Source organism: Chironomus tepperi, unplaced genomic scaffold (assembly GCF_022539635.2).
Source record: "Chironomus tepperi strain 1889 unplaced genomic scaffold, CSIRO-AGI_Ctep_v1 contig_87, whole genome shotgun sequence".
In the NCBI taxonomy this organism is placed as follows: domain Eukaryota; kingdom Metazoa; phylum Arthropoda; class Insecta; order Diptera; family Chironomidae; genus Chironomus; species Chironomus tepperi.
Window position 1 is genome coordinate 527,622 of NW_027226209.1, and position 22,422 is coordinate 550,043.

The 22,422-nt window shown below is 31.1% G+C and overlaps 7 protein-coding genes across 8 annotated transcripts in view; 2 read left to right on the top strand and 5 right to left on the bottom strand.

Annotated features, from left to right (window-relative positions):
- Positions 1-2,568, bottom strand: part of chas (chascon) — a 219,825-nt gene extending 217,257 nt beyond the window's left edge. For both annotated transcript variants that reach the window (XM_070635286.1, XM_070635285.1), the window contains exon 1: positions 2,450-2,568. The gene's annotated coding sequence lies outside the window, so the exon portion shown is untranslated. The remainder of the gene's footprint in view (positions 1-2,449) is intronic.
- Positions 2,569-6,373: 3,805 nt separating this feature from the next.
- eIF3i (eukaryotic translation initiation factor 3 subunit i) lies at positions 6,374-7,873 on the bottom strand. The gene is made up of 4 exons (XM_070635233.1): positions 7,742-7,873; positions 7,355-7,581; positions 6,995-7,292; positions 6,374-6,931 (listed from the first exon to the last, which is right to left on the bottom strand). The coding sequence occupies exons 1-4, from the start codon at positions 7,742-7,744 to the stop codon at positions 6,485-6,487; spliced, it is 975 nt and encodes a 324-aa protein (XP_070491334.1). The 5' UTR covers positions 7,745-7,873; the 3' UTR covers positions 6,374-6,484.
- A 183-nt stretch (positions 7,874-8,056) lies between these two features.
- Positions 8,057-11,547, bottom strand: LOC139086696 (MAP/microtubule affinity-regulating kinase 3-like). The gene is made up of 4 exons (XM_070635274.1): positions 10,756-11,547; positions 10,442-10,531; positions 10,212-10,331; positions 8,057-9,573 (listed from the first exon to the last, which is right to left on the bottom strand). Exons 1-4 carry the CDS (start codon positions 11,360-11,362, stop codon positions 8,507-8,509), a joined length of 1,884 nt encoding a protein of 627 aa, XP_070491375.1. The 5' UTR covers positions 11,363-11,547; the 3' UTR covers positions 8,057-8,506.
- Positions 11,548-11,751: 204 nt separating this feature from the next.
- On the bottom strand, positions 11,752-12,333 carry LOC139086697 (UPF0184 protein AAEL002161). Its single transcript, XM_070635275.1, has 3 exons — positions 12,163-12,333; positions 12,021-12,100; positions 11,752-11,968 (listed from the first exon to the last, which is right to left on the bottom strand). The coding sequence occupies exons 1-3, from the start codon at positions 12,269-12,271 to the stop codon at positions 11,852-11,854; spliced, it is 306 nt and encodes a 101-aa protein (XP_070491376.1). The 5' UTR covers positions 12,272-12,333; the 3' UTR covers positions 11,752-11,851.
- Positions 12,334-12,687: 354 nt separating this feature from the next.
- On the bottom strand, positions 12,688-14,432 carry LOC139086695 (zinc finger protein Paris-like). Its single transcript, XM_070635273.1, has 3 exons — positions 14,327-14,432; positions 13,145-14,208; positions 12,688-13,080 (listed from the first exon to the last, which is right to left on the bottom strand). The coding sequence occupies exons 2-3, from the start codon at positions 14,195-14,197 to the stop codon at positions 12,739-12,741; spliced, it is 1,395 nt and encodes a 464-aa protein (XP_070491374.1). The 5' UTR covers positions 14,198-14,208; positions 14,327-14,432; the 3' UTR covers positions 12,688-12,738.
- Positions 14,433-14,491: 59 nt separating this feature from the next.
- RpS30 (ribosomal protein S30) lies at positions 14,492-16,009 on the top strand. The gene is made up of 3 exons (XM_070635226.1): positions 14,492-14,523; positions 14,729-14,812; positions 15,592-16,009. The coding sequence occupies exons 2-3, from the start codon at positions 14,738-14,740 to the stop codon at positions 15,910-15,912; spliced, it is 396 nt and encodes a 131-aa protein (XP_070491327.1). The 5' UTR covers positions 14,492-14,523; positions 14,729-14,737; the 3' UTR covers positions 15,913-16,009.
- A 626-nt stretch (positions 16,010-16,635) lies between these two features.
- On the top strand, positions 16,636-18,734 carry LOC139086700 (putative leucine-rich repeat-containing protein DDB_G0290503). Its single transcript, XM_070635277.1, has 2 exons — positions 16,636-16,915; positions 16,981-18,734. The coding sequence occupies exons 1-2, from the start codon at positions 16,668-16,670 to the stop codon at positions 18,626-18,628; spliced, it is 1,896 nt and encodes a 631-aa protein (XP_070491378.1). The 5' UTR covers positions 16,636-16,667; the 3' UTR covers positions 18,629-18,734.
- Positions 18,735-22,422: the final 3,688 nt, after the last annotated feature.

Below are 22,422 nucleotides of genomic sequence, written 5' to 3' on the forward strand. Positions count from 1 at the left end.
TCTTCCTCACATCCGATGTTGAGTGTACAGCGAGGAATAAAAAAATTATTAAATTGCTATAAGATGTTAAAGTGTGAAACAATGGTTATAAATTTCATTAAAAGGTGTGTAATCATCATCGTGTGCTAATTCAATGAGCCTATAGTAATTACTATGACGCTTTCGTTGTTTGTTCTTCCCGAAGTGTAGAAAATTTCATGATTTTTTTGGTAGCAGGATGAAAGGTGATTATTAAATGAGATTTGGTTTTATATCCAGAAAATTATGTGTTCTAAGACTACAGCAAGGGGTGAGTTTCAAGGACATTTTTCGGGCTTGACCTCAACGAACGAATATTTGGAAACTGGTCACAGTCAACGTCAATACTCTAAGAAGTTTGTTCGTAAATTTGTCGAATGTCTCACACTTTAATTAAATCTTATTAAGGAAAGTTCGTAAATTATGTAATCCTTAAAACGGTTACGATGTGCGCATTTTGGTTCATAATTTTGATACAAAGCATTAAAGTGGGAGTAGGGTGGTCTATGCTCGGTTTTGCATTATGTAATTCCCTAAATCACTTTCTACGACCTTACAATCCTTCAATAAACTCCTCTAAATTTAATTTAAAGCACTTTTAATGCAAAAATCATCCATTATTCGTAAATTTATGATAATTTCAATGTTTCTTTCTCACAAAAATTTGTTTTTTTGGATTAAATACAATTTTGAACTTGATTTTTTTTTTTTTTTCATCATCTGGTATTAATTTGATCTTGATATTTAAATGACAAAAAGTCACGTTAGCTTATAAAAGTATTAATTCAAAATCGCACATAATTAAAAACGGGAAAATCCGATGCAGAATTAATTAAATAAGTAATAAGTTTTCTATTAATAAGGTGTAATTTGCATAAATTATTTCATAATAATGATGTTTAGAAATGATATGAGCTTTATAGTGATTGATTTTGAAGCTGGTGAAACTGGAAATGAATGGTCTGGTCGACACAAATTGAAATATCGGATTTACTTGGTGAATACAACCAAATTTTCCAAGTGTCTGTCACTAATTTTGAACTATAATATTGCATCGTCATCGTGGTGGCAGTATTTCGATATGCCGGATAAGCGATTGGGATAAGACACATTAATGATTGTCATATTGTTATTGAACAAATCTGGTTTTTCAAATGATGCAAAAAGCTGTGTAGCTAATAAAGTTCTAATAATGAATTTTTATAACGCAGAAAAAAATCAAATTCACAATGATTAAATTCGTTAAAATTTAAACTTCACTTTTATCATTTCTTCCACATTTAATTTCATAAAATTAGATAAACATTCATGATTCATACATGATCGTTATTCAGTCACTAATCATCACACAAACGTATTTTCCACATGTATAATCAAATCCCTATCACAACGAAAAACAAATCTACGTCATATCTACGAATGTAAAAAATCTTTTCACACTTTTTTGTCATATTTTAATGCAAACTGCAAATAGATTCCAAGTGACACACACACACAGACATGATAATTCGCAAGATCCATTAAAAAATTTGATGACATAATTGTTTGTAGACATTGAGGTTCCCCGAATAATATCGAGGCTCTTGTTATTGAAATAACGCGAAGCTTTTGCTAGTGGGTGGCAAGCTTACATACACACTGTACACTCATCTGTATGACTACTCGAGAGCAGAAGATGAAGAGAATATAAAAAAATTAAAATTCATTCATGGTTGGTCGAAATAAAATTAAAATTTCCTGATTTTTATTATTATTAAAATGAAAAGAATGAGTAAGCCACAGAATAAAAGAATTGGAAGTCACAGCACTATACACACAAAAAATTGTCCTCAATTTCCTTAACGGAAACTTTTTTTTGTCACATCCCATTTCGCAAAAAATAAAAAAAGCGATTAATTTTATTCTTTGCGTAGTAAAATTGATTGAAATTTCTCGACCTTACCAACCAGCTTGTGATCGAGAGCTAAGTTGAAGCATCAACGACCAGCTAAAATATCCATAAATGGATACGAAAATGAGGCGAAACCAGAATCTGATATTTTATTTTTATTATTTTTTTTCTACTAGCATTTCACAATTAATTAATTTCAATACTGTCTCATTGGTAGACAGACGAAGCACTCAGACATGTGTGATTGTCCTTTGATATGAGCTATTTATATCCTGTGCACTGATCGAATCGAATTTTCTGGGTTTGAAAAAATTTCACTTGATTGTTCAGTTCTGGGCGGGATGAAATTAAAATCGCAGTCGGCCTACGTAAATTGGCAGTTTTGGATGAAGATTTTCATCAAATTTTCAGTCAATTGTCAATTACACATCCAATTGCGATCTTAACTTGATTCCACTCAATAACTGAAACTTAATTGAATTCACATAAAATTTTGCAGAATTTTTCACATTCTACCCCCAATAATTATTATCAACTAACCATGTGCGCACGAATCACAAAATAATTTTCCCAAAACAACACGCAAAAAAAAAGCTCGCGAAAAACCAAAAAAATAAAAATTTTGTTAATTTTTATATCCGCACGTTACGACAATCGACGACTGACTGGACCATATTTATTTTTTTCTCACATCGAACCTGTTGAATGGAATTGAGAAAAAAATAATAATATTGTATGTATACATTTGAAGTTCAGAGCTGCTGCTGCTGTTAAGCAGAGAAGAAAAAAGACACGAAGTAAAGGAAAAAAAAATCGTAAGTAAACAAGCCTTTTGCAGTATGGCCATATATATCGTTGGCTCTGCAAAATAAGAGATGAGAGAAGAAAATAATAAACGAGTTATGAATGTCATATGGTGATATGACGCATTTGAGGATTTTGATTGGCACTTATGTCATCGGGTTTACAACTGGAGCTCGAAATCGGCTCGGATTTTGAATGGGAAGGTTGAGTCGTTATTGAGCTCTCCTTAAAATAATTACAAACTGAAGAAGCATTATGAATTTGAAAAATTCAATTTTTCGCGTAACGGTCCCCAACTATGTAATTACTTTGCTATCCCTACAGATCAATGGATCAATTGTAATCCATGATATCATATAGATGCCATCTGAACCAAACTCTACTCCAGGTTCTTTATTGCTAATTCCTTATTCCAAGTACAAGTATCTCTATCGACAGCTTCTTTGGATATTTCATGAATTACAATTCAACAATCCTGAAGACAATATGCTCACAAAACATAAAAATCATGCTAAAAATTATTATTATAACAAGCCAGTGCCTAATACATCGATTAATAATATCGTTGAAAAATAAAATAAGTTAGTGCTAATCAACATCACGAATTGTGCTTCATATTCAATGTGTGAATCCTACGTGGGTGCCAATTTTTTTTCTTCTCTCTTTCCGTCTCTCACAATTCGCTCACGTTTTTCATTTCGGACTAGCATGTGCCTTGTAATAATTTTTTGACTTTGCCTTCTTTCGGCATCTCTCGCCGCCAATTTAACACTTGATCATTGATTTGATTTAATTTCAAATGTTTTCTCAATGTTACTGTGGATTAATGTCACATATGATTTTTCTGTATATCACGTTATGTGTAGGAAAATAAACAAAAGAGATTTATTCTTGAGATGTCATCTAATTTTTAGTAACTGGGCTGCTATTACATGTGTATGGAGATAATGAAGCTTGTAAATTTTATCGGATTATGACAATGAACTGAAAATATGCATATTGGGATTCAAAAAATGCTAGAGTCCATACGTATTAATAGCAATTTCATTCATAATAAGCTATTATTGTTACAGATCATTTAACGTGCATAACATTGGTCGCTAATGCAAAATTATAATCATTTTTATTCAAATATTACAAATACAATGAACTTGTTATTGCCATTTCATTTTCATTTCTCTAGCAAATCTGTCTAATTATTATGATTGTTGGTAATTGTCATATTTGAAATTACAAATGATTGTCTGTTTAAGGCACAATTTCTTTGCGATTTTTAACGCTAACATTTATAACTTTTTTATTTCATAAACAGTCATTTTCATATTCATTTCTATTAATTTTCATAATAAATTGTTAATGTCGCTAATTTTAATATTTAATGCTTTGATATTCATATGTAAAATGCATAAAAATGATGAATTTAGCAAATGCGGCAGACAACTTTTGGTTTTATATGGAAGTGATTATAAATGGCTAGATGATGGCAAGGACTAGACGACGATTTTTTGAAATGTAAGCCAACGTATATTCAACTAAAAATTTTTAAAATTTAACGGATTTCTCAAATTCAAATTTTTAGTTTCACACCCTTTGAAAATCAAACACTAATTTGAAATTAACAATTAGAACCACGCAAATGTTACATTTTGGCCAAAACCATACAAATGTTTTTGTGTTCAAAAACCATATAAATTCAATTTATAATGGGATTTCAATAGATTTGCTTCAAAAAATTGAATCTAACAATGCATACAAAAAGACCATCGATAAACTTATTACACCATCCAAATCACCTCACAGCTGTTTATGGAAAAACCACATCCACAACTACATCCCACGCAATCAATCAAACATAAATCAATACCGATCAAATAAATTAAACATAGAGTGTCATCGCCTGAATGATAGCAACCAGTTCCCAAACGTATATCTTCCGCAGATGACTCGCAGATTAGATAATACATAACTACATCTATTCATTCACAAATGAAGACAAAAGTTTTTCGAGTCATGTGAAGATCATCTGAAGCTAAAGGTAAGTAAGATTTTTATTATAGCTTAATTAGCCGACAAAAGACTATTGACTATTTATTTTCATAGCTGATGGCAAGGATTTTTTTATTCCTATCTTTTTCTTACACAATGCAATGCACTGATGAACATGTACATATAAATAATAGTGTAATGTTTTCATCTTATGTCTTATGTTTTTTAAATTTAATATTTCAGTGGAAAGAAGAAAAAAAATAAGCAGAGAGACCTGCAGCATGACTCTTAAATGGGCACGAGTCGATTGAAATAGAAGAAAAAAAATATTGATGCATTAGGTATTAACGAGTATTAACAATAATGTTACATGTGCATTAGATGAGGTAGAAATAAGAAAAAAATGTAAAATAAGTAAGAAAAAAAATAAAAACAAACAAGTGATATGAATGAAAATTGCATTAAGTTAATAATATAGGAATTAAAAGTAGTTGATACGGAGAAGTTCGTGATATTTTACTCTTAAAATTGATACTTTTACAACCATGAGCATCAACCAATCCCTTCTTCTTGTTCTCTTCGCTCTGCATGTTTTCGATGCTAAAAATTATTAATTAACAGAGAGATACAATAAAAACTAACGGAAAAAAGGAGATTTAATAATGATTTAAATTTAGTATTTTTTTAGGGATGGCAATACGGGTTTTGGAATAAGTTTTATAGAAAAGCTATTTATTGAGATGCATTAAATGATGACAATGTTTTTACTTGAGCTTAATCAGTGCTTATGGAACTAATGCTTAAATCCTAAACTTGTTTCAACAAGCTTTACACTCCGTTTATATTCTTATCAAATAATGATTAATGTCTAAAATAGATTTAGCTTATAATCTAGTATGATTAGTATAGTGGTGCCAAATATAACTCTGGACTTTATAGAATCGTACGTTTTAAAATTCTTAAATCTTAACAAAACTTCCTTAAAGCTAACTAGTTCGAAGCAGAGCTCGAAACCGACCAGGATTTTGTATGGAAAAGCCTACTCGACTCCCATACAAAATTCGAGTCAAATTCGAACTTTGATTCGAATTATCGATTGCTGTCAATTCTTAGTTTGTCAGTACATATCGCATATCGTTCAGAAGAGAAAATATTCAATTTTTGAACCTTTTCGAATTTATGATGAAGCTATTCCAGTACCTACTTGTTTCTGATAATTGCAAACGTCTCGTAATACATAGCAGTAATCCAGAATAATATTCATTACTTCAATTGGCATTTGATGTAATTTATCGTCTTCAACATACAGTTTCTGTATGTATCTTCAGTACTGAAAATTTGTTAAAAAGCAAAAAAATGAATAATTATGGCTCTTCAGGATTAAATTTTGTCAAACTTACATGTATATACAGTCAATTATTAATATTATTGTGTTTTAAAGTCACTAAACGCGTCTGAATCCACAGAATAAATTATTTAACAAATTTTAAAGATTTTAATGCTTTCTTATCACAGTTTCACTCCCTGAAATAATTTTTGAATTTTAATTGTCCGTTAAAAATTCAAGAAAATTTATCGGTAACTTAGGTAAGTCAAATTCTAGCAGGTAGTAAAATAAACCTGAAACTATTACAATAATAATATGAAAAACTAGGTAAAAATAATACACAAAAATTTTGTGTTTTTTCAGTCCATCCATCAACATAAATTTTTGTTCACTTTTATTATTGGAAAAATTCATTATTTCGCGGTATGATTAATCTTACAAATGGTTTATCTTAGATCTTATTCGAAAACTAACTCATGATAGCTTGGATCGAAAACTTGAATTCGCACAAAACCGTCCTCTCCGCCACTTGCAAAGCTTCTACCGTCAGGATGGAATTGTAAACTGTTAATTGGACCGAAATGACCTTTAAGACGTGCAAATTCTTCTTCATAGACGAGATGGAAGAAACGAGAATCAAATTTGCCAGCTCTAGTTGAAGTTGTTGTTACATCCATAGCTTCTTGACCACCTCCAAGTGCTACATGTTCATAAATTGGACTAATTGCTGCTGAGTTAACAGGTCGCTCTGTCTTGTATTGTTTCAAGCATGATAATGTATCGACATCGAATAATTTAGCTGTTGCATCCTTTGAAGCCGTAACAAACATTGTCATGTCTCTTGACAATTGCATATCCTGAATGACACTTGTGTGCTCCTTGACTGAATTTGTTTCGCGTCCCATCTAATTATAATGAAATTAAGCATTAGAAAATTGATCAATTAAAGGCATAAAGTTATAACTCACTCTAGTATCATAAGTTGCAATCATTCCATTTTCATGACCAGTGATGATTGTTTCATCAAGGAACCACATCATTGATGTGATCTTCGAAAGTTTCATGGGTAATTTCATAATTGGAATAGCATCATTTAATGAGGAATCCATTGTGCGTACATCAATAATAGAAAGTTCACAATCTTGTCCCATAGCACGATCTGTTGAATATGCAGCTTGATTACCAGAAAAACTAAAGTTACAGCAACGAACTGATGATTTTGTTTCTATTGTGGCTATGCTCTTTCCAGTTTCAACGCTCCATAATCTATAAAAAATTATTTTACGTAAATATCACAAGATCCTTTCACTTAATAAGCATAAACTTACTTCAATGACATGTCACCAGAGCCGCTCATGAATTTTGTTGATGTCCAGTCAACGTCAATGCACCAGATAGCACCCTGATGTCCATTATAAGATCCCAATCGTTCGCCGTTTATTGAGAACCAGACGTTCGGTCTGTTATCTTTTGATGATGAGAAGAGCAAGTCTCCTTCACGATTATATTTGATTTGAGTGATTGAACGCTCATGTCCTTGGAGCATTAATGGTCTCTGTAATTAAATGAATTAAGATTTTTGTTTACTTCTTGCATTAAAAACGTGGCGAAAAATTCAACACAAAATTCACAAAAATATCACTGAAAATACAGCATTTCTTTAGCTTTTTTTATGATTTTTTCTAAGAATGCACACTTGACTGTTCATTACTAACCATTTTGAGTTTATGGAAATGCTATTTGTTAGAAAATAACTATTGTATTTAATTTCTAATGAAAAAATTTTTTCACTTAAGACGGCTTCACAAGAAACAAACCGCGCGTAGTTTTTGGCCTGCAATTTTTTGCTAAACTTCCGTTTGAATTTTAGAAAACCGTTAATTTTTATGGTAAATATTTGCTATAAAATTAAAATTAAGTACTGATGATTTTTATGTCAAAATTTAATTAATTAACTTTGACAAGACACTATCAGACTTAACGACCTAATTAATAAAATCTAAACCAGGTTTTTGGGTTTCCTAAAAATTATTTATTCATTAAAAATGTTTTTTTTTTTTCTCTTAATAAACGTTTAATAATTTTAATCATCTAATCATGAGCGAAAATAAAAAGACGAAAAAAAAGGAACGGAAAAAAAGGAAATTACAATTAAATTAGTGAAAAAAATATTTCGTGAGAGCGTTTAAATTTTAAACATTTATGTAAATATGAATATATTACTTCGATCTATGGGTTGTAGAAGTTCATTGTCATAGGAAGTAAGAGCGATCGAGCCACATTGGATGCACAAATTCTTCTGTTTTTTTTTATCGTTTTTCTGTTTTTTCTTCATAAAATGTAACTAAAAATAATAGTAGTAAATAATAATATTATGATTACACTTAATGTTCAAGCCGTTGATGATGATGTGTTGTACTTTTATGATTCATTAAAGTACTCTACTTATTAATATCAATAATATCAGTTCCTATTTTATTTTATTTACTGTTTGAATTATCGGTGGTATTTGCGGCAGTCGTGGCGGGGTGTTTACCATTTAATCGAAATCGCTTTGAAAATCGAGTCGTTAGTCGTTGAAGAAAGTTTCCTTTTCCAAATGACGGTTCAGCTTTTGAACCCAATGTATTGTGCTCTCTTGGTGCCATACGCGATTGACCGGAATGAAATGTATATCGTGATGGGCCATTTCTTGTAAATGCATTGCTTGATGTCGAACTCGATGAGTTACCAACTGTTGAACTAGGTGTAATTAGCGACGTTGTATCTTTTGTATTATCTACTTTCTTATAAACATTAACATTTGGACGACGTGGAGTTTGTGCGGTTGTGCTTAATGATGCCTCTGGTTTAAATGCTCTCAATGGTTTCACGGGACTCTTTTGTAATGATCGTTCACCAGCAACTTTCGGTGTCGCTGATATTGGTCTAAGATTAGGATTTGCATTCGAGACAGTATGAAGACGAATAGCATTTCGTTCTTTTAGAGATTCTGGTCCGATTGTATGTTGGCGTTTAAGGTTTGCTGGTTCGGGCGAGGGTGGATCATTATTTGAATGTTTGGCAGTTTTTGAATTGTCATCAAGTGTCATTGTCATAAACGATGTCTCTTTAAGTCCATCTCCATTCGTTGTCGTTTCACTTTTTGGATGATTATTTGTTGATGCTGGCACTGATTGTGTCGATGGCATTGTATTAGATGACGATGGCGCTGCTGACGTTACTGTACTAGCAATACTTGTCATGCTTTCAGGTTTTGATCTGCTTACTTTTCTATTACTATTTTGTAACAATAAATATATCCCACAAATTTCATCAAATCTTCGATTCGAAAGTGATTTTTCAATTTCACTCAACTTATAGCCGAGCGTTAGCAGTGAATCAATAATTTTTGGGTCATTCATCTCAATTGATCCCTCTGTATATGGCTTCAATTCCTCTTCATTTTGGTTCATCCACTTATCCTTCATTATTTGCTCCAATGTATATCGTTTTGTTGGATTGAGTGCGAGAAATTTCTTCAACAGAGCTTCACAATCGGTTGACACTAAAACATAAAATTATTACGTGTTACATTTTCTCCCAAATTAATTTCATTACATGCTGTGCATGAATAAGCTCATTATAAGATCATCGTTCTGTTGATGATCAATGCGCATTTTTTCTGTAGTTAGTGACCCGTCATAAAATACTTGATTTATCACTCTAGCTCTAGTTTTGAATTACTTTTCATCTACGTTTCTAATTTTTGTAAATTAATAATCTGTAAACTCATGAATGAGTCACAGAGCATTAAATTTTAACGTTTTTTTTTGTAAAATTTGAATTTATTGCACAATAATTATCCCTTAAAAATTTAGTTCATATTAAAATCCGCAAAATCAATCTAAATGCTTAACGTAAAGGATTTAATGCAAAATAAATTCTTTGCTGCATCAGGAAATTTACTTCCTAGACTTTTAATCAGCTGATTAAGTCGACCTTTTCATTGATTTCAAAATTGTACAATATTGTAAAAAAACGTAGTATTCAAAGGGATAAAATTTGAATATTTTGCAACCGCTAATTATTTAAATTTTAAATGAGCAACGTCAATCCAAAGATAGAGCATACAATCGCATAATTGTGCACATATGAGCTAAAACCATAAAAAATCAGAAATGGGAAAGGTGCAAGTCAACTTACAATAAAATGGAATTCTATATTTCCCACGAATTACACGTTCTCGCAATTCTCTCAATGTACTTCCATCAAACGGTAATGAACCGCTAACAAGCGTATATAATATAACACCCAACGACCAAACTGTGTATTGTCGTTGTCAGAAAACAAGACAAAAAAAGAAACAAGCAGAATTATAAAAAAATTTATGTAGAACAATGCATGTATAAATATTTAAATGCCATTTTAATTACCATCGACTTCAGGACCATCATATTTTTTGCCTTGAAATAGTTCCGGAGCGGCATAAGGAGGGCTGCCACAATATGTGTCCATTTTATTACCTGTGTGCGAGGAAAGTAAAGTAAAATATAATAAAAATGGTAATCGAAAATGTAAATAGCGATAGAATGAAAGAAAAAAAAAATAGATAGAGATAAAGAAAGGAGGGAGGAGTAGGCAGGGCATATGAATTTGAATCCCTACAAACGTTTGTTTCTTTTTTACGACGCAAGGTCACGTAATGAGGAAAGAAAATAGTAAATAAAATTAAAAATAAATTACGTACCTTCGACAAACATATTTGAGAATCCAAAATCGACAATCTTGACATCGAGATTCTGATCAAGGAGGAGATTTTCAGCTTTAAGGTCTCTGTGGATGATTTTTTTACTGTGTAGATATTGAACAGCAGATACAATTTGCCTGAACTTTTGTCGCGCGATATTCTCTTTCATTCGTCCGTTTTTGACCAAATACTCAAAAACTTCACCATTATTCACATATTCCATGACGAGATATAAAGTCTTATCAGTTTCAATTACTTCATACAATTTTACTATGTTTGGATGCTGCAGGATTTTCATTATTGACACTTCACGAAATAATTTTTCCAATGAATTTGGATTTAATTGTGTCTTATCAATTATCTTAATAGCCACTTCATTGTTTGTGACTAAGTGTCTAGCGAGCATTACACGAGCGAAATTTCCTTTTCCTATCGTTTTCAGTAGTCTATATTTTCCGATTTGTTGCTCTCTTATTGAGGTCGACTTTTTTGTTATTTTCTGTGCAACATCAACAGATGCAGCAGTAGATTTTCTTTCAACATGCCTCGTCGGACCTCCATCTATTATCGATATATTCGGAGGCTTCATTTCCACACTGCTTTCCATAAACTTTATTTTTTAATTAATTTTTTTGTTTTTAATGAGAAAAAAAAATGGACGTCCCTTCTTCGTAAAGTTTTTAAAGTAACAATGGCAAACACTATACCCTAGCCTGAAGCGCTTCCCCCTATGACTGGGTTTATATAACGAAAATTATATGAAACAGGATTATTCTTTGTGTATGTCCAAATTTATTATGATTAAATTAATTCATGAAATGTCCGCAAGGGCTTGACCCCGTCAAAATTCAGTTAGTTAACGATTGACAAAGAGACAAATAAAGTTCTAAACAACTGAAATTTACAAAAATAGGCTAAACAATTTGAATATATTTAAACCGTTAGCATTCTTCGTTAAGTTTTCTTTTTTGAAGAGCAAGGAAATTACAAATTGCATGAAATTCTTAAACAGGAAATCACTTTAATACTGTACAATAAAATAATTTACAATATATTCCATCAATTAAATAAATTATAGTTATCAGTGGGAATTAATTTAAGTCTCCATTGGTTTATCTTCGTCGTCTTTTGACTTGTCAGTATCTTGCTGCTTTTGTTCCTTTAACTCTTTTAGAATGTCTCGGTTTGATGATAATATAGCCAGAAGTTGATCCTATAATTGATACTTTTAGTGATTTTATTTTATTTATGTTGTCTTATGCTACCTTTATGCTGTCAACATTATTCTCTAAGGAATCCAGAAAGGTATTTATGCTGTCGATTTCTTCAGATACACTATTAAATTCTTTGTAAATAAAAAAAATTAATTAATCAAGGTTTTCACTAGTTGTCTGTTGATTATAATACCTTCAAGGTCTTCGTTACTTGCTTGTGAATGGTCTTCGACGTTGGAATTTTCTCCTGGAGTCTTTTCACAGCCCATTTTCTTGTTATTTTGATTTTCCTGATTTTCCATTGATTATTTTGGTCACGAGATAATCGAAAGAGTTCAAAATGCCTTTTAAACTTTTGCGAATGTGATGTTATAGCGCATTTTTAAGTTAAACTAGAGAATTTACGACGATTTTTCATTGCGTTCAAGTTTTTCGGATATGTAAATAGCAGTTTGTTCAGTGAAGAAATTTTGAAAAACTTAACGAAATTTTCCCATAAATTTCAAATTTAAAATTTCAGTTGAAAATTTAAATTAAAAATTTTCGTTAAACAGATTTTAATTTTTAATCTATTAAAATTTCCAAATCAGTCGCATTGAGACCCAAACTGAAAATCGAAAAACACAACTAGATTAGAAATTGTGACTAATTTTATAGCAACTGCCAATTTATATTAAAAACGCTCGTTACAATTAAGTTAAAATAAAATAAAGTTCTATATAGTTTATTCTGAGAAATCATTTAACTAATTTAACTTAACTAACTACAATTATTCTGTTGTCGTACTGTCAACGACACTATAGCAATTTTTCTTATGACTCTGATAATCTTTGTGCATGTCAAATGCTTCCTCGCATGCACATTTATAAATTTTTGTCGTGTTGTGGAGTTTTAAACAGTGTAGCTTAATAGACTTTAAATCACGACATTCATATGTACAGTACGCACAGTTTTTCTTCAATTGTTGATGTGACTTTTCATGATTCTTTAAATCTTGTCGAGTTAGGAACGTTGAGGAACAATCTTTGCATGAAAACTGACGCTCTTCGGTATGTCTATAAATTATGTGTGAATTTACATGCTCCTTCCGCTTAAACGATGCATCACATAACTGTAAATTAAAACATAATCAATTATTACCCACATATTCTATGTAAATGAATTAATTAACTTACATGGCAATGGAAGGAGCGATCGTTTTGATCGTTTTTGTGAACCCTCTCTAGATGTGCCTGCATTTTTTCCTCGGATACAAAGGTCAACTTACAAATATGACATTCTGACTTTCTTGTATGCTTCTTTACATGATTAAGGAATTCTGAATATTCCTCAAATTGTCTTCCACACATTAAGCATGTCTTTTTATCACAGACCACCATATGCATTTGTGTCATATGCTTCTTCATTGTAGATCTAAATGCAAATGCTGCATTACAATTTTCAATCCAGCACTTAAATAGCTTTTCTTTCTCTTTTTCTTGCTTTATGTACTTCCGTTTTTGTTTTACAATAGACATATTTTCTAAATAGCTGTCATCTGTCTTGACTATTATGCAATTGTCACTAAGATCATCTTCTTTTATAGAAAAAAGTATCTGCTCATCAGTTCCATGTTCTAATTCCTCTACACACTCGTCTGTAGATTCCACAAATTCCTCAACATCACAATCTCGTACATACACATGACTTTCTTCTGATAATTCTACCTCATATGTCTCGCCTTCATTCTCTTCATCATTTTCCAGCACTTCCTCAAAAACCATCATTCTGTCTTCTGTTTCATTAATCTCATCTTGCTCATGTTGTTGGTATTCGAGTTCGTTTTCTTCATATTCCATTTCTTGATTTTCATATTGTTTATTTTCGTCTGTTTCCTCATCCTGCTCAAGTAAGTTTTCGTCATATTGAGATTCAGTGTGGACCTCCTCTGATAATACTTGCTTTTTGACTGTCACTTCTGATTTGACAAATTTCTCTTCTTTTATACCTAAAAGCAAGTTTAGTCTTCTTTGTTTTTGCATCAATCCACTTCTATAATTATAGAAGTCTTCAAACTCTGTGACACATGATATACAAATTGTTGATGGAAATCTTTCTGAACTGTCTAGTGCTAAATTTGTAACTTCTGTGAATTTCTTCTCAAAAACCTCATCAATTGGAAAGAAAAGCTCCTCGCACGTCTTCATAGATTTAACTAGACATAGTCTGCAAACCTCGCTCAGGTTCATCTTAACGTTCACTTAAATGTCATATGAATTAATTAATTTTTATATCAAATAGAATGTAAACAGAAAAGTTTCTAATTTTTTAACGATTCTGAATATTTACAACAATTATAATTATAATGAGATACTTACAATGGCTATTATCTGTCCCAAAATATTATTTTTATTAGTTAAAGTGACGTTTTAGCTGTGAAAATTGGATAATAAACTTCTTGTTACTCTCTAATATTTGCTATAAAAACTGTTATTATAAAATAATTTTCCTATAAAAAATGAAGGGCACAAAACTATGAATCTTTCTTTTCTTTTATATTGCTCGATTTGAAAAGGTGAATAAATTTTATTTATTAAGATTAACTAGTTTAAACTTAATTAAACTAACTGAAAAATGTCTTAAAATGTGCACAACTTTACAAAGTTTATGATTTGCATAAAGTTTATCTTTAAAATGACGGATTGAGAGTTTAATTAAGTAAATAAATTTTATAACCTGCATTTTTACTAAACAACAAATTTTTCTTAATTATTTTTTAGATCGTCAAAATGCAATTACATATTCGTGGACAACAAACACACGTCTTGGAAGTCATTCCAGGCGAAACAATTGAAAATGTTAAGGTAAGAAAAATCGACCCAAACAAGTCTTAAATTGTACGCAGATACTCAGCTGGTCCTTAAACTAAATTAAATGTGTTACTGACCTTCCAAAAGGCTGCAATATCAATTGCCCATCTTTATGAGGATTTTGAGTTTAATTTCCGAAATTCCCGAGCGGTGGTTCATACACATTTATGTGATACTTAATATTATGGATTTTGACTATTATCACATGTAAAATACGCAGATACTCAGCTGGTCCTTAAACTAAATTAAATGTGTTACTGACCTTCCAAAAGGCTGCAATATCAATTGCCCATCTTTATGAGGATTTTGAGTATATGTTTTCAAAATTCCCGAGCGGTGGTTCATACACATTTATGTGATGTTAATATTATGGATTTTGACTATTATCACATGGGAAATACGCAGATACTCAGCTGGTCCTTAAACTAAACTAAGTGTTACTGACCTTCCAAAAGGCTGCAATATCAACTGCCCATCTTTATGAGGATTTTGAGTTTGTATTTTCGAAATTCCCGAGCGGTGGTTCATACACGACTATGTGATATTAATCGATAATATTATGGAATTATCACCAAAAAAACATGCAGATTACCGAATCTCTGGACTCTAAATAGTCCAGTGATACCTTCAACTTCTGCTAAATTGAATTGTTCTGATCCATGAAGACATACTTAATTATTTCACAGAGTTTTGTCTTATAACGTCATTACAAACAAACTTATTTCTCAATATTATGAAATGTGTTGTTAATTTTAGTAATTTATTTATTGTAGGCAAAATTAGCAATCCTTGAAAATGTTATGGATGCTGACTTGACACTTTCATGCGAAGGAAAAATCTTGGCTGATGATGAGACAGTTTCATGCCTTAGCAGCATCGAATTGGACCTTACCGTACCAATGTTGGGAGGTAAAGTTCACGGTTCATTGGCTCGTGCTGGTAAAGTAAAGGGTCAGACACCAAAAGTAGAAAAACAAGAAAAGAGAAAGAAGAAGACCGGCCGTGCAAAGAGACGTATCCAATTCAACCGCAGATTCGCCAATGTTGTACAAGGTTTCGGACGTCGTCGTGGCCCAAATGCTAATTCATCATAAGAATTTTTAATTAACTATATGTAAAATCACACACAACATTCTTAATGTATTTGAAATAAAAGTGTATGGAAAACATCTAAACCATATAAATTTCAAATTGAAAGACTACTTCTTATTATAAACATTTTCAGGATCCATTATTATTGCTTAGTTAACGATTAATTTTTCAGACATAAACTGGTTTATTTTCTAATTATCTTGGCGGTAACTCGTCTGTTTTCAAGTTTTGAATCTAAACGGTTTTTTAAAAATTCAAATTAAGTCTAGATCAATGATAATATGATTTCAATTTTTATGCTTTAATTAAGCAACATTTTACAAAAGTTAGCATTGTTAAGGCTTAAATAAATGTTGATAATCAATCATGATTACTTCAATTCATTCATACGTCTAGCTTTGAGTCATTTCAATAAGATCCAGTAAATATTTTTATCATTTATAATTTTTACTGTATTATCCAGATTACTTTAATTCATATTTTGTCTAAGTAGGAAGTAGTAAGTCATACACAACTACAATTAGTACCTGCTCAGGTAGATAAAAAGTTTCACGTTGTTTGTAGGTGACGTTATTTACAAAAGTACTTTCCAGAAATTCAAAAAGGTATGCTTAACCGTCATTTTTAAAAAAATTGTTATTTTGAAAAATCGTTCTTAAAATTATTTAAAAATTGTTAATTTAATGCTGTTTCAATATACTTTAATTAAATAAAAATATATTTACAAGTAGATAAACTAACTAGTTACGTATTCAAGATGGAAAATTTGATTAATTTTGATGAAAACGAGAGTAAAGATGAAAATATTGTGGAACCGACAAATAATTTGAGCAAAAATATCTTCAGACATCCTTTATTAATTAATGATCGGCTAAGTTTTGAATTAAACAATCCATTTGACAATTTGGAGTATAGAATAACGCATTCGGATGATCCTTTTGAATGCCTGGAAAAGAATAAACTTGAAACATCCAGAATTAAGGATGAAGTAAAAAAACAAAATCAGTAAGCATAGAAATATATTAAATTTAATTTAATTTCGTTAACAATAGCAAAATTTTCTTCAACAGGTTGTCAGAAAACGAATTATTGGGATCATTGCTTGGATCGATGAATTCAAAGATAGATGTGTTAAATTCTACCGATCCATCGCCTGCTACATCAACAACGAGCAGTTTTATTGCCGATAATGATTCCGAGTCATCAGGAAGCACAAAAACTAAGACTCTTAAACGATGTCAATCAGACTCAAGTACAGCATCCACAAATGAAGACACAAGTCGATACAGTTCCGTTGACAATATTTTCTCATCAAAAACTAATCAATTGCTTAAATTGAGTTTATTGAACTCACCAAATTCTCCTCTACATTCCTCATCTCGTACTGCACTTGACGGTTCATTGATTGAGACTGTTTGTCAGGAAGCTAAGAAAATATCGGAAAAACTTAGCAGTTTTAATGAGATGTCATTTGAAGACTTGAATAATATAAGTCAGCAGTTAGTTGATACGTCTGCTATATCTGCTGTCGATACAGATTTAGAGCAAATGAAAATCTCATTTTTAGAAAATAATCCTGAAATCTCAACACAGACTCCGTCCAGTACAAATAATAATGAAAAATCATCGAACATTTTTGAGAATATTCAGGAAAAACTGAATCAGATTAAGAAGGAAAAGGTTGAATTTGATGTCAAACCAGAACCTGTTGAGGTAAAAGAGGAGAAAATTGATACTCCACAAAAGACTGATCGAGAAGTCGACGACATTCTACAAAATCTTAAAACATTAATGAAAAATAATAATAAAGCGGAAGCAAAGAAGCAATTAAAAAAATTAAGCGACTTATTAGGAGGAGGCGATTCTGCCAAGACACTTCAAGTACAGCCAATGGTTCGTCAAGATACATTCGAAATAGATCAAAAAACTGGAAAGCGTAAATACCTTAATAATAATAGCAAACATGAAGAGAGTGAAGCCAATTCGAATACTGAATTAATTGAACAGCTTGCAAAACTCTTTGGTGCTCAAAGCCTTGATGTTGGATCATTAAATGTATCGAATGACACAAATCAGACAAAATATGTTGTAATTATGCCAAACGTAACTCCAGCAGTGACTCCTGTAAAGCAGAATATTAATTCACGTAGAAGTGTTTCGTTTAGCACACAACGTCCAAGTACAGCTATTAAAGGAATTGAAAATAAGAAATTATCGACTCCAATGAAACCATCAACTTCAGTTACATCAAGTGCTGTTAGACGTAGCTCATTTACAGCACCACGAACATTTACAAAGGCTCCACATCCTTATGAACAAAAACTCAATATGGGAACTGTTCGCAAGTCTCTTATGGACAAGATGGATAAAAGTCCATCGAAATCAAATGCAAATGCTGCAAATAAAAATCTTCCACCGCGTCCACCATCAAATGTTCGTCGTTCTATATCGCTAAAGGCTAACATTCCAACAATCAAATTTAGTGAACCATCACCAACTAAAAATCGTCCAACAACAATGACTGCACCAAAAACTACAGGAACAAATCCATCACGACCAAGTATGCCAGCTAATCGTCGTTTGTCGTCATTAACTCGTCCATCGACTGCCAATCAACAAGGATTATTAACTACAAATCGACCAGTAACAAGAAAGTCTGAATTTAAAGCTCCTTTATCCACTCCGCGTATCTCATCCAGCAAGGAAAGCATGGTTTGAGATTTAAATCAAAAAAATTGTGATTAATTTGGAAAAATCTTGAATTTTTTTTTTATTTTTAAAAATCTTTAATAAAATTTTTTAAGTCGGTTCTCTTTATATCGTACATTGAGTGATATCCTTCAATTATCAGATTCTGCCTTTTTCACAGGAAAAATAAATCTTTATCGTCGTTTATGTCTTTAGCAATATTGATAAATGGAAACATACAAAGCGGAAAACTCTGCATTTTCATGACGATAACTTAATTTTGTCACATTCAAAAGGGAAATTGAAAATCAATTTTTGCGGTGATAAAACGATTTTCCATCACAAGCTACATAAACAGAAATGCGGTTGATTTAAAAGGTTTTTTTTAGACAGCCAATTGATGCACTTTTAAAGAAAGATAAATCATAATTTATTTATTTATTTCCTCTCAAAAGGTATTTTTATTATTCGATAATAATGCGGTAAAGGCTTATGATTTGGTGGATTTTAAAGCGATTTTGTGAATTTTTTTCAGCTATGTTGAATTGAAAGTTTTTATGAACGACGAATAAATTTTCAACGGCTTTATCGATTTCAAAAATTTAACGGTTTTGTATAATTTAAAATCAATCGGTTCATAAAGTTCAAAAAAATTTAACGGTTTTGTAAAATTCAAAATTTGAACGACTTCAAATAATTTTGAACTTTCCTAGATGACAAAATTTTTTAAATTTTGAAAATCCGTTAAATCAAAATTGAATAATGTAATGTGTCTCGACTGAATCCACTGTAAAGGTATTTAAAGCACTCATAACGATCCACAATAATACAGAAATTGAAGCCAAAAAAAGATTCACACAATAGGAAAATGTATTTTGTAAAAGGAAATGAAAGTGATAGAAATACATTTCATACCTAGGATATTTCATAATACCGCCTAAAAAAGGATATTGTAATAAAAATAGCAGGTGCAAGATGGAATCAAAAATCCCAATTGTCTCATTTTCATATAAGTATTCAAAATGAAAAACTTTGTATCATAATCATAATGAAAATGTCCGGATATCTCCAACAGGAGAATAAAATCATCATTGGAAGTACAGTATACACAAAATATATATATATAGAGGATATAGAAGATTGGAATAGAAAGTGGCGACATAATATGTATTCAACAAGTGATACTCGATGAGAATAATGACTGCATTATCATAATTGCCTCCTCTTTTCAGTTTGTACATCCTATAATGAATATTTTATTGCTATGCTTATTGTGTAAAGGCATTTTCAATAGATTTTCCAATTTTCACGTGCTGCCTTTTTCAGCACGAAATATTTTTCATTTTCAATTTTCATAGCTTTTACAATCACACATTGGGTATGTTATGTCTACATATCATTGATGTAATGAAAATGTTCCTTAATTTTCATCGAAAGCTTTGAATACGATTATAGATCCATTGTTATGATTGTGCTTATTGCTTTATGTCTTATTCCCTTTAATGTGCACATTTATTTGCAATATATTGGCGTTAAACATCTAATTGAACAATGTAATAAATATTGATCGATTCGTTTACATCCTCTGTGCATAATAATATGAAAGATAGCAGAATATTACTTCTCATAACTCTTGTTGTGTATATACATTACACGACTTGTCCTTGGTGACTTCGGACGTTTCACTTTTTATTTCATTTATTGATTTTTTCTTTCTTTCTTCTCGCATATTTACTTGTAAATTATTATATTTGATTCACAGCTGATTCTTTATTATTGTGTAAATCGCAGTTCGTTCATCTCATTACTAATCGCCGTAGCAAACTTGAACTAGATTATTTTGAATTGTGTGAGATTCTTTTGTTGATTTTATTTAAAATAAAGAACTTTTTGAATTTAAATTTTATCAAATGTGTCTTGACTAAAAATTCAAAATTTTGAAAGCCGTTAAATTTTGGAAATGAAAAAACCGTTATAAAAAATAAAAATGTGTCTTGACTAAAAAATTTTGAAACGCGGTAATTTTGAAATTTGAATAACCGTTATTTGAATAAAATGTGTCATGACTAAAACTTCAAACTTTTGAAACCCGTTAAATTTTGAAATATGAAAAACCGTTAAATCTTGATATCTTTTACACTTTAATATTTGAGCTTATTATTCCACAGTCTTATAAAAACTCTTCAAGAAAAAAATAATTCTATAAATAAATATCATAGGAACCATAGAAGTAAAATACATAATCCTCTTGTTCCATAGCAAAATCCATCATAATAATTAATTCAGCATCTTAGACACTCAAATAATCTCTCCCTCAATTTGCTTATTAATTTACTCGGACGCACTGCTAAAAATATGACAATATCATTAAGTCTTCTATTTATACATTTTTGTCAAGTCACTCAACTGGAAATATATACTAAATCACTTTAACAGTCTACTGTTTATTGACTAATAAAATATGTGTTAATAATATAAAAACTACAATCGATCGTGAATCAATTAAGCAGACAGATATCATTTGAGTGTTGAAATGGAAATAAATCATGTAATTTAGAGAGGAAATAAAAAAAATAAATTCACTAAATTACGGGGTTAATTTCTTATGATGTGTGATTTTTATCAAGGGCAAGGTTGTGAGCAAAGTAGACTGCATCTTTGAATCCATAGCTGATTCTGTTTGCATGACTTTCTATGATAAATCTTACAGTCTTATGTCAGATTATAGACAGTATGGAGTAGTTCGTGGAATCGAATTAACTTTAGGAAGAAGCTTGTCAAAGATTCAATTAGAATTCTGTACGAAATTCATCGATTAATCGGTCAGTTTCATGAAATATAATCCAGACGAAATCACAGGCATTGGGAGTGCTGAAGCCAACATTACAGGCAAATAATAATACAAACCGTTTGTACATATTAGGGGAAAATAATCCATTTTAATTGTGACAGATCTGGATTTTACTTAATTACAGATATATTATAACTATCAACCCTGTTGATTGGTCTTAAAAGTATGGCTAAAAACATTTTGAAATTGTTGTTTAAACTGTAAATTGTATCGTATTGTTGCATACCCCTCTTAAAATTGGAAGTTAATTGCATAGTTTCATACCCCTTTGAGCTGTAAACTAGATAAGTACTTAGTAGATCAGTCGGACAACACAATGAAGACGCTAGTGTGCCGCTCCATTGACGTGAGTCCAGGCAAGACATAAGAGTTGTATGAGAGTGCTTTTTACGACTGTTTTCGACACAATTTTATGGACATAAATAAAATTCGCCAATTTCTGCTTTTCGGGTTGAATAAAGCGACCCTTGTATCAATAGTAACCATGCGTCGAGTACCCCAAAGTCTCGGTTTCAATGAATTTTCGACCTCGAAACCGTGATTACAAAGGAATTCTTCGACGAATCGCCAAATCTGAGTCTCAGAAGGGACTGGACTCTCAAGAACCCTCAGTTCTAAAATCCTACATTTTAATTGTACATCATTAACCAACACATCCCCCTCTTCGTCTGTCCAAACTTTTCCGCTAACATATCATTCACCCCATAAAGTATTATTACATATTATCATGAAAAATAATAGATTTGCATATAATTATCGTAAAAAGAAAAAAAAAAACAGTCACAGATTTCGTCGTCTCTGTTGAGATGACACATTTTTTAATGCATTGAGCCACAGAGACCGATATTCATTCATTTTCATTTTCTGTTGATTCGCACATACACACACGACTGACTCGCAGAGAAATAAAAAAAAAATATGAAAAAAAGGAAGGAAAGAAAGAAAAAAAAAATATTGAGCGCCAAAAAAGCTC

Bases quoted from the DNA above. Each gene is read 5' to 3' on its own strand.
- eIF3i (XM_070635233.1), bottom strand. The intron at 7,293-7,354 runs GTAAGTTTATGC...AATTTTTTATAG, and splicing joins TCTGGTGACATGTCATTGAA to ATTATGGAGCGTTGAAACTG. The intron at 6,932-6,994 runs GTGAGTTATAAC...CATTATAATTAG, and splicing joins TTGCAACTTATGATACTAGA to ATGGGACGCGAAACAAATTC.
- LOC139086696 (XM_070635274.1), bottom strand. From the start codon at position 11,362: ATGGAAAGCAGTGTGGAAATGAAGCCTCCGAATATATCGATAATAGAT. The intron at 10,532-10,755 runs GTACGTAATTTA...CCTCGCACACAG, and splicing joins CTCAAATATGTTTGTCGAAG to GTAATAAAATGGACACATAT. The intron at 9,574-10,211 runs GTAAGTTGACTT...TTTATGTTTTAG, and splicing joins ATATAGAATTCCATTTTATT to TGTCAACCGATTGTGAAGCT.
- LOC139086697 (XM_070635275.1), bottom strand. From the start codon at position 12,271: ATGGAAAATCAGGAAAATCAAAATAACAAGAAAATGGGCTGTGAAAAG. The intron at 12,101-12,162 runs GTATTATAATCA...TTATTTACAAAG, and splicing joins AAGTAACGAAGACCTTGAAG to AATTTAATAGTGTATCTGAA. The intron at 11,969-12,020 runs GTAGCATAAGAC...TATCAATTATAG, and splicing joins ATAATGTTGACAGCATAAAG to GATCAACTTCTGGCTATATT.
- LOC139086695 (XM_070635273.1), bottom strand. From the start codon at position 14,197: ATGAACCTGAGCGAGGTTTGCAGACTATGTCTAGTTAAATCTATGAAG. The intron at 13,081-13,144 runs GTAAGTTAATTA...TTTAATTTACAG, and splicing joins ATCGCTCCTTCCATTGCCAT to TTATGTGATGCATCGTTTAA.
- RpS30 (XM_070635226.1), top strand. From the start codon at position 14,738: ATGCAATTACATATTCGTGGACAACAAACACACGTCTTGGAAGTCATT. The intron at 14,813-15,591 runs GTAAGAAAAATC...TATTTATTGTAG, and splicing joins AAACAATTGAAAATGTTAAG to GCAAAATTAGCAATCCTTGA.
- LOC139086700 (XM_070635277.1), top strand. From the start codon at position 16,668: ATGGAAAATTTGATTAATTTTGATGAAAACGAGAGTAAAGATGAAAAT. The intron at 16,916-16,980 runs GTAAGCATAGAA...TTTCTTCAACAG, and splicing joins GAAGTAAAAAAACAAAATCA to GTTGTCAGAAAACGAATTAT.